The 13,919-nt window shown below is 46.4% G+C and overlaps 1 protein-coding gene across 1 annotated transcript in view; it reads left to right on the forward strand.

Moving 5' to 3' along the window:
• TNN (tenascin N) overlaps positions 1 to 13,919 on the forward strand; it is a 54,773-nt gene that overhangs the window by 11,944 nt on the left and 28,910 nt on the right. The window contains exons 6-9 of the mRNA XM_008591190.1: positions 3,732 to 3,995; positions 7,096 to 7,359; positions 8,023 to 8,286; positions 11,018 to 11,281. Coding sequence (XP_008589412.1) covers positions 3,732 to 3,995; positions 7,096 to 7,359; positions 8,023 to 8,286; positions 11,018 to 11,281 — 1,056 coding nt within the window. The remainder of the gene's footprint in view (positions 1 to 3,731; positions 3,996 to 7,095; positions 7,360 to 8,022; positions 8,287 to 11,017; positions 11,282 to 13,919) is intronic.

Below are 13,919 nucleotides of genomic sequence, written 5' to 3' on the forward strand. Positions count from 1 at the left end.
TGTCTGTGGCCATCTGTTGGAGCATGGACATGTGCTGTTGGGTGTTACAGCACAGACTGAAAATAGCCATTCCTTGCCTAACCCCGCAGTGAATCTTGTTATAAAGTGGAATAAACTTTCCAGAGCTCCTAATTAACCTCTTCTGTATATTTGGGTTTTGCAAATTAGATCTCTTTGAAGTGGGGCTCACTTTTTTTCTAACTAATGCATGCACTCAAAGGTAAGTCCCACCTATCAAGCCTTACAAATCTTGCCCTAAATCTCTCTGACCTTGAATGGTCCTGAGAAAGGTCCCACCGGGGCTGCTAGTGTCCAGCAGGTGGGCGGTTGCAGCCTCAGGATGAAGTTGGGGCTGGGCAGGGGAACCTGTCTTGTTGAGGATCCAGCTGTGACTCGTCTATGATTTGGCCAGCTACTGCAGCTACTGAAAGGCTATGTTCCATGGAAAAACTGCTTAATGATCCCTTCTTGGCAGAGTGGGAAGTTTGGTCCTGCAAAGCTGGCCTCTTCCAGCAATGTGGCTTACGGTGAGGGTTCCATCTGTGAGGCCTTCCTCTCATTCCTGTATCTTGGCATCTGATTCTCATCCTGAGAATGGTCAAGGAGAACAACTCTGTGCAGAACCCCCTTCTAGTTTAAGTTGTTGTTGGGGAATTGAAAGAATGCAGGGAAGAAAGGGGCAGAGAGCCCTGAGTTCTAGGCTGGCCCTGCCTCTAACTAGCTCTGTGAGCCTGGGGAAGTTCCATCTCCTCTCTGTGCTTAAACTTCCAGGTTTCCTATAACCCAGCATGGTATGCTTGTGTTTTTCTTTCCTAGTCTTCATAGCCATGATACCTTTTCTTGGTTCTTCTCCATCCCCTGAGTGCTCTGGGACTGCTGGGGGACAAAGGAGCTCCAGGGCTGTCTGCTGTTTTCTCCACGCACATGTGTGGATGTGATGGTCTTTCAGCACACACAGGCAGCACCGACACTACAGAGCCCTGGGCCTGTACGGTGGGTCCTGGGAGCTACGACGGCAAGCACTGATCTGGGCCAGGGAGAGTGGTGGAGGGCACTGTTGGGACCCGGGGTTGAACAGCTGTGGGTCGCTTTGGAGAGGGTGAGGGCCAGGGACCTCAAGAGCAGGACTGTTAGGGTACTCTCGCTCTCTTCTCCCCCATCCTTGCTTTTTCATCCTTAGCTCATTACTAATTTCCCAGGCTGAGATGGTGCCTGTGGAGGGCTCTTGTCCTTCCTTCTCTGTCACCTGCAGAATCATGTCTTGCATGGAAAGGGCAACAGGGTGGGGAGGGAGTCCTTTCTGTTGTCATGTGTGCTTTCTCCTGGGCATCGTCTTAGAGCCTGCTCGAGCCTCCAGAGGCCCTGGATGTGGCCCAGTGGGTGTTTGCATCCTGACGGCTCAGCCATGTCCTTCCATGAGGCCCACTCTGCCGGTGAGCTGTGCCTAATGCTGGTCTCCCAGAACCATCGTTCCAGATCGTTTTTTCTTTCTCATTGTCCCTCCAAGGTTCAATCTACTACTGCTGCTGGATTTTAGATTACAGCAACTTTTCAGATCACACTTTATTTTATTTACAATTTATTATTATTATAAGTTCCTTAGTAGTAAACTGATGATAGTGCTGCTTAGGATATAGAGGTCTAAAGTGGAAATGTGCAGTCCGATAGACAAGAATGTGTTTAAATCTTGTCTCTACCACTTAATATGTCCAAAAGCAAACTCTTGGTCCAATCCCCCTCCCTGCCCCCTGCTGCAAACCCTCCCCTCCCTCAGATCTCCCTATCTCTGTAAACGGTCACACCATTCTGCAAATTGCTTAGGTCCCAAACCAAAAAATCGTTCCATTGCATCCCATGTCTAGGCCATCAGTAGGTTCTGGTAGCTTTACTTTTGAAAACTCCCAAATCCAGCCTTTCCCATGACCTTAACACCCCTGCCGTCATGCACACAACTGTTGTAGCAGCCTCCTAGGTGACCTCCACTCTTGGAGTGCTACTGTCTGTATTCCACCCAGCAGCCAGAGGGATCCTCTTATGACACAAGTCAGTTTGTGTCATTCTTCTTTGCAGAACCCTCAGAGACTAATCTCATTCAGTGTAAAAGCTGAAGTCATTGCCATGGCCTTCGAGGCAGTCCACAGTCCAGGGATCCTCTTATGACACAAGTCAGTTTGTGTCATTCTTCTTTGCAGAACCCTCAGAGACTTATCTCATTCAGTGTAAAAGCTGAAGTCATTGCCATGGCCTTCGAGGCAGTCCACAGTCCGCTCTCCCCTTCACCTCAGTGGCCTTACCTCCAGCCACTCGACTTCCTCTGCCAGGTGCACTGGCTTCTTGCTGTTCCCTGAATACACGAGGCAGGAGCTTTGAACTTGCTGCTGCATCTGCCTGGAATGAGGTTCTCCCGGACTGCACGTGGCTGCTGCCTCATTTCATTTAGGTCTCTGTTCAAATGTTACTTTCTCAGTGAGAGAGATCTTTCCTGACTTCCCTGTCTAACACCACGGATATCCTGTTCATTGTTTTCTGATTCCTTTATCTTGCCTTATTTGCCTTCATGATACCCTCACTGTTTGTTTATTGTCCTTCTCCTCCCAAGAGAATGCAAGCTCCATAAGAGAGAGTCTTTATTTTGTTCACTGCTTGTATTAGTTCCTGCAGGCTGCTGTAACAAGGTACCAAAAAGTGGGGTGGCTTAAAACATCAGAAATTTATTGCCTTACAGTTGTGGAGGTTAGAAGTCTGAAATTGAGATGTTGGCAGGGCCATGCTCCCTCCGATAGCTCCAGGGGGGAACCCATCCTTGCCCTTGGTGTTTGGTGGCAGAGCTTGGTGTTCCATGACTTGTAGATGCATTACTCAGGTCACAGGGCCGTCATCTCCTCGTGTGTCTTCATATCACCTTCTTGCTGTGCATGTCTGCCTGTGTCCAGGTTTCCCCCTTTTACAAGGATGTTAGTCATATTGGATTAGGTTCACCCTAATGATCTCGTTTTAACATGATTATCTTTGGAAAGATCCTATTTCTAAATAAGGTCATATTATGAGGTATTGGGGGTGAGCACTTCAGTATGGTTTTTTTTTTGGTGGTGGGGGGGGATGCAATTCAACCCATAACACTGCTGAATCCCCAGCCCCAAGTAGGCACTCAGTGAATGTTTGTGGAATGAGTGAGTGACTCCCATGTACTAGCTGAGTGATGTTGGGCAAGTTCTTCAACTTCTCTGAGTTGGGCATATAGTTAGTGCTGTAAAAATGGTAGCCATTATGAATTTTCCAAACTAGTACATGGTCTAGAAACTAAAATTTGGAAGGAACGGATAGGAGAAGTGAAGTTGTTTCTATTTGAGGAGAATTAGGAAGGGGAATGATAACTATCTTGAATACTTGCTGTGTGGTCTCCTGGAAGAAGAGTTAGATGTATTCTGTATGTCTACCTAGGGTAGACACATGGAAGGAGTTACATCTCGAGTGGCCGCACTTGAAAGAATTTTCTCTAATGTGTTTAGTGGTCTGAAAATGGAAAGGATCATTTTGTCTGTCAAGGAGCACTTTTTCTGTTTAGGTTCAAGCAGAGGTCAGTTGTCCACCTGTCACAGATGATGGAGAGACCCTCTTGCATTGTGTAGACTATTGAACTAGGTCATCCAGAATAATTAGATCGTTAAGCATCTGTGATCTTGATCTCCAAATGGTTTCTCTGATTTTCCTTTCTCGTGTATTTTATGAAGAAATTGATGGTCCAACTAATGTGGTCACTGATCGAGTGACAGAGGACACGGCGACTGTCTCCTGGGACCCGGTGCAGGCTGTCATAGACAAGTACGTGGTGCGTTACACTTCTGCTGATGGGGATACCAAAGAGATGGCAGTACCCAAGGACCACAGCAGCACCGTCCTGACGGGCCTGATGCCAGGGGAGGCGTACAGAGTCCACGTGTGGGCTGAGAGGGGCAGCCAGGGGAGCAGGAAGGCTGACACCACGGCCCTTACAGGTAACGAAAGAACAAGAGCCCAAACAGGTTTCCTCATGGCAAGGGCAGGTTGATTTTGAATCAGGAGGTCATTGCCACCTGGCCTCGGTTCTTTTGTTTGCAAGCATGGAGGAGAGAGTTGCAAAAACAATTTTGGATTTCTTCATTATGATTTTTTTCCCTTTTTAATCTCAAAAAAGAGAGACCAGCCTTTTAATTTGATACAGAAGGTCACACTTACTTGGGTGGGAATTACATATGCAACTCCCTCCGGTAGAGTAACACTTTTTAATTTTCATTTTCAGATGTGAAAACTCAAAACACTGGGCTGACAGTGAATTTGAATGCTTATCTCAGTTTGCAGTGGCTGCACAGGCACTTTGCATGTAATCTGGAGCTCTCTTTCAGACCGTGGAAATGGTTTGCATCCTGAGTCAACATTCACCAAATGTACCGATTCTGCCTTTAAAAGCTTTTAGAAACCATAAGGGTCACTGTAATTCACCCAGTCATTCTGCTCAGCTCAGGCCTACAGGGGTCCTGAGACTCTACTGGGACATAACCTGGCCATTCTTTCTGCTTAAACGCTCCTCTAGTGTGTCCCTGAAATCACAGCAGCCTGATCCTGGATCCCACTTGTGATTCCAACACACTTGACAGGAAGTCAGAGGAAAAGGATTCGCTCATTGTTTGGGCTCTGTTCTGTTCAGTCAGTGAATAGAAAGACTCTCAGAGAAGCAGATAAGTAGTTAGGAATATGGTTTCAGAAGCTTGACTGTCTAGGATTTAATCCCAGCTCTGCCGTTTACTTTGCTGAGTGGCTTGGGCAAGCTACTTTACCTCCACTCCTCAGTTTCTTATCTGTAAAATGGGGCATAGCAGTGTCTATACCCTAGGATTACTGGGAAGGTTATGTGAGTTAATTTGTATAAAGTGCCTGACACATAGTGAGTGCTACGTAAGTGATAGCAATGATTATTTCTGAAAATGTTAGTCAGCATTTGGCCCTCAAAGTGTTTCATGATGCGCAGCCTCCTAGATCGAGGTGGGCCTCAGAGAGCTGACCTCTGCTCCGGGGAGGAGAGAAGAAGTTGACAGTCAGGATGGGGAGATCTAAATTTGCTTAAAAGGTCAGCAAACTTTCTGTAAAGGGCCAGATAGTAAATATTTTTGGCTTTGGGGGCCAAACAGTCTCTTGCAACTACTCAACTCTGCCACTGAAGCATGAAAAGAGCTACAGGCAGTAATATGTAAATGGACTGGCATGACTGCATTCCAATAAAACTTTATTTATAAAAATTGGCAGTGGGTCAGATTTGGCCTGTGGGTTGTAGATTGCCACCTCCTGGTTTACATTACACACAACTTTTTGTTTACTAGGATTTTGAGTGTTGTGAAAAGAAAGAGCGTGTGTCTTTTTAAGATGATGGAAGCTGGAATAGAGAAGAACCTTCCTCTCTCTCAGGGGGGTGGTGTGAGTAAGCCCTTCAGCAATTTTCTGCTTCTCTGAAAGCCACGGAGTGTGGCATTGTTGCTTGCAAGGGTGGGGGTGGGGGTGGTCAGGCATGGAGCTGGGCTCCAGGGGTGCAAAGTTAAAGGACACGATTCATGTCTGTGTGGCGTTCACAATCTCCTGGGTAGAGAGGACAATTAAAAAAGACGAAGTACAGCAAGTCCTGTTCTAGAGCAAACAAATGTCCCTGGAGCTGTGGGAATCTGAAAAAGGGTACCTACCACAGACTGGAATGGGAGAGGGGTCATGGCAGGCTGTCGGAGGAGGTGACACCTGCCCAGAGCCTGGAGGACGGGTGGGAGGTAGCAGCAGAAGCAGCGTCTGCAGAGGCCTAAGTTGTGAACATATGACAGGTTAGGTAATCCCGGGTGGTTTTTATGGTGGGCAGGTCTGTGAGAGAGGTGCAGTAGTGAAGGAAAAGGCCAGCTCAGGGTCCCAGAAGCTACTTGTCTATTCTTACCTGCCAGATGTCCGTGGTACTCCTTCAGGCAAGCCGTCTCACGTGGTGGTGTGTCCTGCCGAGCTGGACTGCCTTGCGTGGTGGGTGGTGTGTGCAGGTTTGAAATGCCATCACTGAAAGCTCAGCCTTTTGAGGAGATGGGTTTTCAAACAGGATAAAAAAAGGGACGTTAATCATATACCCAATTACTTGGATTTTTGTTTCACATTCTGAGGAGAAAGTGGTATTTCTTTTTTTTTTTTTGTCCTTTTTGAGACCGGCCGCACCGTGCTCAGCCAGTGAGCACGTGAGCGCACCGGTCATCCCTATATAGGATCCGAACCCGTGGCGGGAGCGCTGCGGGAGCGCTGCTGCACTCCCAGCGGTGCACTCTCCCGAGTGCGCCACGGGCTCGGCCCGAAAGTGGTATTTCAAACCTCAAATGCCATTAGTAATAACAACTCATATTTAAGCATTTACTATGCAATATCTCACTTACTCTTCACCATACATAGGAGGTAGGTACTGGTATTTCCCTCTTTGTAGAGGTGATGAGGTGGAGACTTAAATTACACAGCTTGTCCAAAGTTAGCCACCAGGAAGTGGTGGAGGCCAGCTTCTAACCCAGTTTCATCACGTAAAACCCAGACAGATTCTACAGGTAGTGTTATTTTTATTAGCTCAGACCTCACATACCATCAATTTAAAAGTTCCCTGACCATAGACATAATATTTTATACAGGAAGAACTGACAGCTCCTACTTTCAGGATACTTTTTCTTCCCAAAGAATATATTAGAACAGATGAAGAGATTTATTAACTATAATTGCTTTCCGGTACAAGGAGTCAGGGACTGAAAGAGTGTATTATATAAATCCAGGGTAAAGGAAAAATTTGTGTTAGAAAACTGATTGTTTTTATCCCAACGCACCTTGTGGGGAGAGTTGATAGAGCTGACCTATATGTTGGTTTTGTCTGAGAACTCTGCTTCTCATTAAATGTATTTAGCTTATTTGTGGAATTTCCAACCACTTGCTAAATTAAACCCTTGAGTTATCTCAATCATTGGCGTATGATAGACTCTGAAATTTTTGAGATTTTGGCTGTGTATGTGCTGGTCCTTCAGGAACTGGTAAAGGCTACGTTCTTCTTTCATCTCTCTCTTAAAGAAATCGACAGCCCTACAAACCTGGTGACTGACCGGGTGACAGAGAATACGGCCACCGTCTCCTGGGACCCTGTGCAGGCCGCCATTGACAGGTACATGGTGCGCTACACCTCGGCTGATGGAGAGACCAGGGAGGTTCCTGTGGGAAAGGAGCAGAGCAGCACCGTCCTGACGGGCCTGCGGCCGGGCATGGAATACACGGTCTACGTGTGGGCCGAGAAGGGGGCCCGCGAGAGCAAGAAGGCCGACACCAAGGCCCCGACAGGTAACAGGAGGGAACTGGTCAATTGGAATTGACTTTTGAGCGTGTGGATTTGAGTGTGCATGATACCAAAGGATGTGGCCTGAGCAGAGAGACTTTGCAATTAGAAGTCTTAAAGATCAAAGAAAGACAGTGAGTGAGCTCCTGTGCTGTTCTCAGTGGGCTGCCGTCCCTGACAGTGACGAGCTGTTCATGAAGCCACTGGGCTACTAGAAAGGAGAAGTAAAGTTGTGTTGTTGCAATGTTTGTAGCAGAATCCCTGAAGACGTGTATAAGAGGATCCGGTCATTGCGATGCTGGTGGTGATTCTTTTAGAGTTCTCGCCAGTGAAGTAGCCCTTGATAAGATGACAACTTAGGTACCTGAATGTCAATGGCAGATACTTAATGGGCGGTCTTGATGTGCCATATGCTGCTAAGGAGACCTTGTTCCTCCCACATATCAGGGAGCTGAAAGCCAAGAAAGAGTACGAAACTTATAATGATTCCTCCCTTGAAACTGTGAGTCAGGGGTTACTTTCTCCCTTGACTCCCACCAGAGGCTCAGGATGGGAATGTGCTCGCCTTGTGCTAAGAGAGTTCTGGAAGATGAAAGTCATGATGATGGGCTGTGGAAATGTCTCCCATGGCTTCAGAGCTTATGCTTTTCCAAACATTTTCCTTTCAGACATTGACAGCCCCCAAAACCTGGTGACTGACCGGGTGACAGAGAATACGGCCACCGTCTCCTGGGACCCTGTGCAGGCCGCCATTGACAGATACGTGGTGCGCTACACCTCGGCCGATGGAGAGACCAGGGAGGTTCCTGTGGGGAAGGAGCAGAGCAGCACCGTCCTGACGGGCCTGAGGCCGGGCGTGGAGTACACGGTCTACGTGTGGGCCGAGAAGGGGGCCCGCGAGAGCAGGAAGGCCGACACCAAGGCCCCGACAGGTAGTGGAGCATCATTATCACTGCATCGTTGCTAAGCTTATGGTCTGTCTATGTGGGTTTTCCTTCTCTGACCTGGACAGAAGAGGAGGTTTTATGGAAGAGCAGGTTGATACCTCTCCAAAATATATTGTGTACCCCTCACTTCCTTGAATTGCTTCTCTTAAATGCACATCTTGTTTTGTGGTCTCCAAACTTTGCCCTTTTAAGGTCAATGGTCATCGCCTGCCGTCCTTCCTTCTGCCGTCCGTGCACCTTCTTTGTTCCCACATAAAACGCTTCACCTTGAGAAGGAATAAATTTCAAGAAAGCACAAGTGACTGCCAAGCTCAGGGAACCAGACTTGCAGATTGTGATCCAAAAGCACTTTTTAATTTTAACTCCTCACCTGTTTAAACCCCTGCTCTGCTTGTTTTTATTTCTGCCTTTTGGATGAACGTTTGCAGCAGAAATAATAACAGCATTTTATTAGCTAAAAACAAGCAAATATCTAGTCACTTTTAGCCTGCAAAATGTATCATTTTAGCAATTAAAATGTCCATTTCCATGAAATAGCCCATACTTCATTTACAGTTACAACTTCTCCTCTCTATTGGCCTGGGCCTCCTGTGGGCTAACCGCCTGCTGTAGGAAGCTTCTCTTGTATTTCCCTCCTTGTAACTCAAGCACTGTCTTTCCAGCTTGATATCTGCAGTTTCTGACCCATCTGTGTTTGGCTGGAAGAGGTACGCTGAGAAGAGGCCAGGGGTCAGGAGGCGGAGAGGCCGGGGTCACGGAGGTCTTGTTTGACTGTAACAGTCAGGACTAGGACTGGCTTGGGCCTGTCATGGGGCCTGATGAGTGTTAAAGCTGCCTCTTTCTCTCAAGGAGTACTTATGTGCTCCTCTTCCACTGGGGGTCTCTCACTGTGGTGTCCTGTGGGCAAATGCTTGTCTCCTCCAGGTCCGTTGCTCCCCTTCCTCTGCCCACACATCAGGAGGTACATGCCAGTGCGTCTCTGGTGGGGCTGCCTTGCCCCCATAGGCAGTCCTCCTGGACAACTTCCAACACAGCCGTAGGCGGGCCCTCCTTTGCTTGGCCCACATCTGGTCCACGGGGAACACACACGCATCCCCTGTCCACTCAACTGGTTGTGCAGGTCCTTTGCAGTGCTGCATCCTCTCTCTGCTCTGCAGCAGAGCAACCAGCCATTCTCTCACCTCTTAGATATTTTAGGTCTGTGTCAGACACCAGCCCGAGGTGTTCCCCAAGATTTGGGCAGGGTTCCTCCACCTTGGCACTAATGATATTTAGGGCTGGATAATTCTTTGTTGCAGAGGTCTGTCTTGTGTATTGTAGGATGTTTAGCTGCGTCCTGGGAGTCCACCTATTAGATGTGAGGAATCTTCCTATTCCACACTGAGTTGTGACAACCAGAAATGTCTCTAGACATTGCTACTTGCTTCCAGTTGAGAACTACTGCTCTAGGGTATACATAGCAAGCTCTGTAAGGGATTCCATTGAGACTGTCTATTCAAGTTTTGGGTCTCAACATGGGACTCACAGTGTAACTGTTTCCAAATAAATTCATTCTTTATGTCCTACCTCACTGGCCTCACTGACCTCTTAATCTTGCCTTGGTTTGGGGCCCTCAGGTTGGAATATAGATACCAATTTTCTTGGGGTCACAGCCTAAACCATAAGACTAGTCCCGCTTTAACATACCATCACACATGTGCTAGTACCTATAAGCAAGTGGTTTTGGGAAAATGGCTTTTGCAATAAATTATTTAGAACAAAGAAATGCTACTATTTTATTGGGGAATACAGTTTTGAATACCTTCTGTGTGTGTAGTATGGAGGAGTATTATCTCTTATTTATGAAGTATCAACAAACTGATATCAGTAATAATACTAGCTTATGATTATTGGGCATCTGTTTGGGGCTAAAACTGTAATAAGCGACATGTTATTAACTCATATAATACTCACAACAACTCTATGGGATAGGCACTACTATTACTCCCACCCCAGCCTCCTCCTTTTTTCCTGTGGAGGCAGAGGGTCTGATTTGCCTTTGATTACATTTTGAATTATGGAGTGAATATTCTGTGGCTTCAGAGCTGTAATCACTGTAGAACTTTAATGTTTTTAAAGCCCTTTTTCTATATGACGTTTTTTGTTTTGGTTTACAGGGCTACCCAAAGAGAGATGTACAATAACTACTAACAACCCCATTTCACAAATACAAAAGTAAAGTGAAGCACTTTGCCCAAGGTCACAAAACAAGTTAGTAATTTATGAAATTAGATGCATGCATGGAATATTAGTGTTTAGGGGAAGCTAAAGTCCATCCAACCTGAACCTCAGATTTTGTAGATGAAAAAGCTGAGACCCAGCCAGAAGCAGCTGAGTTGTCAAGGGCCACGGCTGGCTGATGGCAGAGCTGAGACTAGATTCCTGGTCTGCTGGCTCCACCCCAGGGCCTTCCTGGCCCTCTGCTCTGCCTCTCTGAGCTGTGACTAGAACCCAGCTCTTCTGACTCTGAGTCTGGTGCTCATTCCACTCTGCTGTTTGTCTCCTTGAGGATTCAAGAATCCAGCTGTAGAGACAAGGTCTCTGTCCATGAAACAATTAAAAACCAACACATGATATGGGAAAACCATAAGAACAGGAAACTGTCTCAGCCCAGGAAAAATGGCCTCACTCTTTGTTGCCTGTTCATAGTGTTTATTAACCAGCATTTTCCTTTCAGACATTGACAGCCCCCAAAACCTGGTGACCGATCAGGTGACAGAGAATACGGCCACTGTCTCCTGGGAACCAGTGCAGGCCGCCATTGACAGATACATGGTGCGCTACACCTCTGCCGATGGAGAGACCAGGGAAGTTCCTGTGGGAAAGGAACAGAGCAGCACCGTCCTGACGGGCCTGAGGCCAGGTGTGGAGTACACGGTCTACGTGTGGGCCGAGAAGGGGGCCCGCGAGAGCAAGAAGGCCGACACCAAGGCCCCGACAGGTAACAGAGCATTGTTCTTTGGGAATGCAAGACCTGTCATGCTAAGCCTTTGGGTGGTCAAGTTTTGTCTCCTTCTCTTACACTGGCAGAAATCAGTGATTTATAGAAGAGCAGGATAGTAGACCTTCGTCATTCTACTCACACCATCCCTCACTACCCTTTAACACATTATCTCAGAATAAGGACCTCATATCAGCCTCACACTTTGGTCTGGCAAAGATTGATGGTGAGTGGTCACATCCATCCACTGTTTCTCCAACTGTGTATTACTTTTGTGATTAATCATTCAATATTTCTTCTTGAAAGGGACAATATAAAGAAGCCATAAATGTTAGGATCTATGAGCTAACTAATTTAGGGAAAAGACTTTTGCTGAAATCTCATTGGAGCAAGAAAAGGTTATTGCTTTCTTAGTGAACAAATCCTCTTTTGAGTACTGTGCACTCTGTCCTGAGGATCTTAAATTGCAGTTATATATATAATAACTGTTCATAATTTTATTCTATTTCATTTATTTTTTGTGGCTGTTCAGTATGGGGATCCAAACCCTTGACCTGGGTGTTAGAACACCACACTGTAACCAATTGACCTAACCATCCAGCCCGACATTTCATAATTTTAAAGCTTTTTCATCTCTGTTTTCTCGTTTTTTAAGAACTGCCTTATTGAGATATATTTACATACTATAAAATTTACCCTTTTGTGAGACTGACACACTGCCTGCTGAGCCAAGAGGGCCTCTGAACAAATTTACCCTTTTAGAGTGCACAATTAAATGGTTTTCAGTATATTCACAGAATTGGGCAACCCTCACCATTATCTAATTCAGAACATTTTTATCACCAGAAAGAAGCCCCATACCCATTGCCAGTCACTCCCTATCCCCACTCCCTCCAGCCCTAAAATAACCACTACTTTCTGTCTCTATAGATGTCCTGTTCTAGACATTTCATATAAATGGATTCCTATGATATGTGTCCTTTTGTGACTGGCTCCTTTCACTAATATAATATTTTCCAGGTCATCCATGTGTAGCATGTATCAATACTGCATTCTACTGTGAGATAGTATTCCCTTGTATGGATGTATTACGTTTTGTTTGTCCATTTGTCAGTTGATGGACATTGGTGTTGTTTCTACTTTTTGGCTACTGTGAAGAATGATGCTATGAGCATTCGTGTAAAAGTTTCTCTGTGGACATATGTCTTCATTTCTCTTAGGTATATGCCTAGAAGTGGAATTATTGAGTCATATAATGGCTTTTGTTTTTAACTTTTTGAGGAACTGCCCAATGGCTTTCCAAAGTGATTTCAGTATTTTACATTCCCACCAACTATAAATGAGAGTTATTTTCCTCATTTACTTGGTTCTCAAAGTAATTTGTTGAGCTGCACAGAGCAGGAATCAATGTCTCCATTTTACAGTAGAGAAACCTCCAATACAGAGGGGTGCATGATTTCTACAAGGCACAAAGTTAGCTGATGATTCATGGAGTTAGATCCATGGACTATTCATGGAATATAATGATACCTTATTTATTTATAAAGTTAGCTGATGATTCATGGAGTTAGATCCATGGACTATTCATGGAATATAATGATACCTAATTTATTTATTTTTTTATAAAGATGACTGGTAAGGGGATCTCAACCCTTGGCTTGGTGTTGTCAGCAACATGCTCAGCCAGTGAGCCAACCAGCCATCCCTATATAGGATCCAAACCTGTGGCCTTGGTGTTATCAGCACTGCACTCTACCGAGTGAGCCATGGGCCGGCCCTATAATGATACCTTAAAATCTGTTTAGTCTAAGGCCAACATTTTACAAATGAGGAAACTGAGGCAGGGGCAAATGAGATGTCCAGGGCCACAGCTGGCTGATGGCAGAGCTGAGACTAGATTCCCGGTCTGCTGGCTCCATCCCAGGGCCTTCCTGGCCCTCTGCTCTGCCTCTCTGAGCTGTGACTAGAAGCCAGCTCTTCTGACTCTGAGTCTGGTGCTTATTCCACTCTCCTGTTTGTATCCTTGAGGATTCAAGAATCCAGCTGTGGAGACAAGATCTCTGTCCATGAAACAATTAAAAACCAACACATGATATGGGAAAACCATAAGAACAGGAAACTGTCTCAGCCCAGGAAAAATGGCCTCACTCTTTGTTGCCTGTTCATAGTGTATATTAACCAGCATTTTCCTTTCAGACATTGACAGCCCCCAAAACCTGGTGACTGACCGGGTGACAGAGAATACGGCCTCTGTCTCCTGGGACCCGGTGCAGGCCGCCATTGACAGATACATGGTGCGCTACACCTCTGCCGATGGAGAGACCAAGGAGGTTCCTGTGGGAAAGGAACAGAGCAGCACCGTCCTGACAGGCCTGAGGCCAGGTGTGGAGTACACGGTCTACGTGTGGGCTGAGAAGGGGGCCCGCGAGAGCAGGCTACACCTCTGCCGATGGAGAGACCAAGGAGGTTCCTGTGGGAAAGGAACAGAGCAGCACCATCCTGACAGGCCTGAGGCCAGGTGTGGAGTACACGGTCTACGTGTGGGCCGAGAAGGGGGCCCGCGAGAGCAGGAAGGCTGACACCAAGGCCCCGACAGGTAACAGAGCATTGTTCTTTGGGAATGCAAGACCTGTCATGC

The sequence above is a fragment of the Galeopterus variegatus genome, unplaced genomic scaffold, assembly GCF_000696425.1.
Source record: "Galeopterus variegatus unplaced genomic scaffold, G_variegatus-3.0.2 Scaffold145, whole genome shotgun sequence".
NCBI lineage: Eukaryota > Metazoa > Chordata > Mammalia > Dermoptera > Cynocephalidae > Galeopterus > Galeopterus variegatus.